This window comes from Rhinoderma darwinii, unplaced genomic scaffold (assembly GCF_050947455.1).
Source record: "Rhinoderma darwinii isolate aRhiDar2 unplaced genomic scaffold, aRhiDar2.hap1 Scaffold_689, whole genome shotgun sequence".
In the NCBI taxonomy this organism is placed as follows: Eukaryota; Metazoa; Chordata; class Amphibia; order Anura; family Rhinodermatidae; genus Rhinoderma; species Rhinoderma darwinii.
Genome location: NW_027464248.1, coordinates 64,567 through 68,900, shown reverse-complemented (window position 1 = coordinate 68,900; position 4,334 = coordinate 64,567). Strand labels below are relative to the sequence as shown.

At 49.3% G+C, this 4,334-nt stretch overlaps 1 protein-coding gene across 1 annotated transcript; it reads right to left on the bottom strand.

Moving 5' to 3' along the window:
• Nucleotides 1-2,731: 2,731 nt before the first annotated feature.
• On the bottom strand, nt 2,732-3,124 carry LOC142728743 (histone H2A type 1). Its single transcript, XM_075849124.1, has one exon. The coding sequence runs from the start codon at nt 3,122-3,124 to the stop codon at nt 2,732-2,734; it is 393 nt and encodes a 130-aa protein (XP_075705239.1).
• Nucleotides 3,125-4,334: the final 1,210 nt, after the last annotated feature.

The following is a 4,334-nucleotide window of genomic DNA, read 5'->3' as shown; positions in this document are numbered from 1 at the left end:
CTTGACCAGGTACGGTTGTAGGATCTGGTCAGATAGATCGACTCCCCCCATGAACTTGTTATAGTCCACCAAGCAGACCGGTTTCCTCTTATTAGAGGTAGCGCCCCTCTCTCTTACTGCCACTGTGGTGTCCTCGTGCACGGTGGAGAGCATGTACACCTCCTTTTTGTCACTCCATTTGACAGCGAGCAACTGGTCACTGGTGAATGAGAGTGACGCACCCCTTACTAGTCGCCTGGACACCAGTCGTTGAGGGAAGCCGACTCTATTTTTTTGTATCGTCCCACAGGCCCCTGTATTAGCAGCATGGAGGGACTTATACAGGGGGACACTGGTGTAGTAATTGTCGGTGTACACATGGTACCCTTTTTGTAGGAATGGCACCATGAGTTCCCAGACAATTTTCCCACTAATGCCAATATCCTCTGGGCATCCTGGGGGATTAAGGTGGCGGTCCCTGCCCTCATATATAAAAAAGGCACAGGTGTAGCCCGTTGTGCTCTCGCACACCTTATAGAGTTTCACTCCGTATCGGGCTCTTTTGGAGGGGATGTATTGGCGAAACAATAGACGGCCCTTGAAGGACATAAGGGACTCGTCTACCGCTATTTTTTGGCCTGGGGTGTATAAATTGAAAAATGAGTCACTTAGGAGGGAGATTAGGGGTCTCAGTTTGTTGAGGCGATCATAGGCTGGGTCACTTCTTGGGGGGATTTGTGTATTGTCAGAAAAATGCATGAAACGCATTAGAGTCTCATAGCGCGTTCGGGCCATAACGGCTGCAAATACCGGCGTGCTATGGATAGCGCTGGTAGCCCAATAGGAGCAGATAGAGGTTTTTTTTACTATGCCCCATGTTTAGGGTAATTCCCAAAAAAATGTTTATTTCAGAAACTGTTGTGGGGATCCATCCTCTGGCATAGCAAGACCTGGGATTTTGGGTGCCAAATTGCCTGGCGTATAAATTCGTCTGCTGGACGATTATTTCCAGGACCTGATCGCCTATAAACAAATGAAAAAAATTATAGGGACTAAAATTTGAGACATCTGCGTTGATGCCTGGAGTCGCTGTAAATGGCAAAACTTGGGGGGAGAAAGCAATTGCAGGATCCCAAATTGCGGAAGGGACTGCAGTACTAGGCCCGTCTCCCGACGCTTCACCGCTGACCGCTGCGTCCACCACCATAGGGCTGGGGGGTCCAGTGGCAGAAGCAGAACTTGTGTCGCTTTCTGAGCCAAGTTCTGCTTCTGACGCAGTGTCCGTATCACTGCCAGAACCGCTAGAGCACAGCATGGCGTATGCCTGCTCTGCAGAGAACATTCTGCGGCTTCTGCGGTCCATGTTCACCACACTAATATTTTTTTTTTTTTTAGAAGACAAACAAAAAAACGGGGGTGATTATGTGTAATCTGGGGTGATTACTGGTAATCTGGGGTAATTACAGGTAATCTGGGGTAATTACGGGTAATCTGGGGTAATTACGGGTAATCTGGGGTAATTACGGGTAATCTGAGGTAATTACGGGTAATCTGGGTTAATTACGGGTAATCTGGGGTAATTACGTGTAATCTGGGGTAATTACGGGTAATCTGGGGTAATTACAGGTAATCTGGGTTAATTACGAGTAATCTGGGGTAATTACGGGTAATCTGGGGTAATTACGGGTAATCTGGGGTAATTACGGGTAATCTGGGGTGATTACGGGTAATCTGGGGTGATTACGGGTAATCTGGGGTAATTACGGACAATATTCGGATAATATCGGAACACTGGCGAGTAAGTATGTGGTGTATTTTACAGTATAATACAGCACAAGATATATATATATATATATATATAGTATCTCTCTCTCTCCTCTCACAGATCAACTACAGTGAGAGGAGGGAGGGAAAGAGCACAAATCTTGTGCTGTATTTTGAAAATATGGGACTATGGTCACTGTGATAGGTATATCACAGTGACCATCTGATCAGGGACCAATTATAACGGTCCCTGATCAGTTTCTATTTACAGGCAGAATAGCTGCCTTTCACTGACAGCGCATGCGTGCGCCATTTTTTTTTTGTTTTACGGCGGTTAGGGGGAGGGGGGGCACGATCGGGGGCCTAACAAGTAGTTTTTTATCTCCTCTCACCAAACATTCATGGTGAGAGGAGATAAAAATGTTAATTTTCAACCGCTGCATTAATTGTAACGGCGGTCGCCGGTATTCATTGAATACCGGCGATCGCCGGTTTGGGGACCGCAACAACGGTCCCCAGACTGTGCTCCAAGCCCTCAGCTACCTCCGGTAGCTGAGAGCAGGGAGCTATCTCTTTTCACGGCGCCACAATTTTATTCAGATGCAGTGCCGTGAAAAGGCCTATGCATCAGAATAAAGCCCGTTAGTGGCAGCCGTGAAAAGGCATATTGGCGGTCACTAACGGGTTAATGTGTCCTGTACAGTATAGTTAGTGCACCAATGAGGACAGCGCCACCATCTGCACGAGGCAGTAGTGAATGTATAGGTCATGAGTAACGCAGTTCTACACCCACCCACCCTACGGCTTCCTCTTCAATGTGAAACCCCGCGGTATATGAATTCATAAAGGTAGATCTCTGTACAAGCAGAGCCACTTATCTGGCGCAGAACGTTTACATATCGGAGATCAGCGGTGAGAGCTCTGTTCTAAGGATCACGTGGGCAGCTCTTAAAAGAGCCTTTGTGGTTAAATGTGGGATAAGCGGCGCTCACTTGCTCTTGGCGCTTTTGCTGCTCTCGGTCTTCTTGGGCAGCAGAACGGCCTGGATGTTGGGCAGGACGCCTCCCTGAGCGATGGTCACACCACCCAGCAGTTTGTTGAGCTCCTCGTCATTGCGCACGGCCAGCTGCAGGTGACGGGGGATGATTCGGGTCTTCTTGTTGTCCCGGGCGGCATTTCCGGCCAGTTCCAGGATCTCAGCGGTCAGATATTCCAGCACAGCGGCCAGGTAGACCGGAGCGCCGGCGCCCACCCTCTCGGCGTAGTTGCCCTTGCGGAGAAGTCTGTGCACACGACCGACAGGGAACTGAAGTCCTGCCCGGGATGAGCGGGTCTTGGCTTTAGCCCGCACTTTGCCTCCTTGCTTTCCTCTTCCAGACATGTCTATTATCTGATCAGATCTAACGGCTGCGCTCCCACCGTCACTTCTTATACCCGGATAGAGCAGAGAGCTTCTTCTCTGATTGGCCGCATCTAAAACTGATATTCAACGCCAGACACTGTAGCCAATGAGGAAGTAGAATATTTCTATAGACTCGCAGATAACACCACGCCCCTCCTCTGTCTCTACCAACAGGAACATCTCCCGCCTGAACTCGAATGGAGCAGGAATAAAGCAGCAGCGGCGGCTTCTTCTCATTAGGCGCCAAGTAATGTGCCCCGTCCCCGCAGGAAGGACCCAAAGGCTCTTCTAAGAGCCCCCCACCAAGTCTACAACAAAGCTGCCGCCTCCATCTTGTGCTTATTCGTGCGCATGTCTTTATTCCCGCTGGTCTCCCATGTCTGGAAGAGTCGTTCAGTCCGTGCAGCCGCTCCTTCATGCTGCAGGATATGGGGGGACATTCCCGGGTGTGATAGCGCAGAGCTGCTGCTGCTGCATTAGGGGCTTATCTGCGGGCTGCACGGGCTGATTCCTCTCTATCCAACGATACCGTGAAACGCACAATTCCAACGTCCGCTGCCAATCTCCAGTATAAAGGGGGTGACGTACAAACATGTAACACGTCTTTATTACATCCGTATCGTTCCCGAATTACCGGCATTATGTCCCTGTCCTCTCATGTGACCGGCATGTTGTCCCTGTTCCTTCATATTACCAGCATTATGTCCTTGTTTGTAGCCTCAAACTCTGGTTGACTAGTTGTTTTAATACAGCTGGAACAGACTCTGTTGTCTCCACTTTATCGGGTATTGTAATACGGGTGGAGCAAACTTTGTTGTTTTGTGCAAGATTGTAACAGCAAAGTCTGTATTGCAATACCCGGCACAGAGGAGACACCAGAGTCTGCTCCACTTGTATTACAACACCCGGCACAGAGGATACACCAGAGTCTGCTCCGCCTGTATTACAATAACCACCCTTTATCCAGTCCTCGCCAGTGTGATTGCTTGTTCTCTATCGTCGACAAGCAGTTTCCCTGGCATCTGTTATAAATCGGACTACTACCCTCATCATTGTTATTTACAGATGTCCCATGCTTCCTTCCGTCTCCTAATGTACAATGTTCCGTTTCTTCTGGACAGTGTGATATTATGACGGGTCATCTGCCCGCAGGATCCGTGTCCCGGCTTCCTCACACGCGGCATTGTCC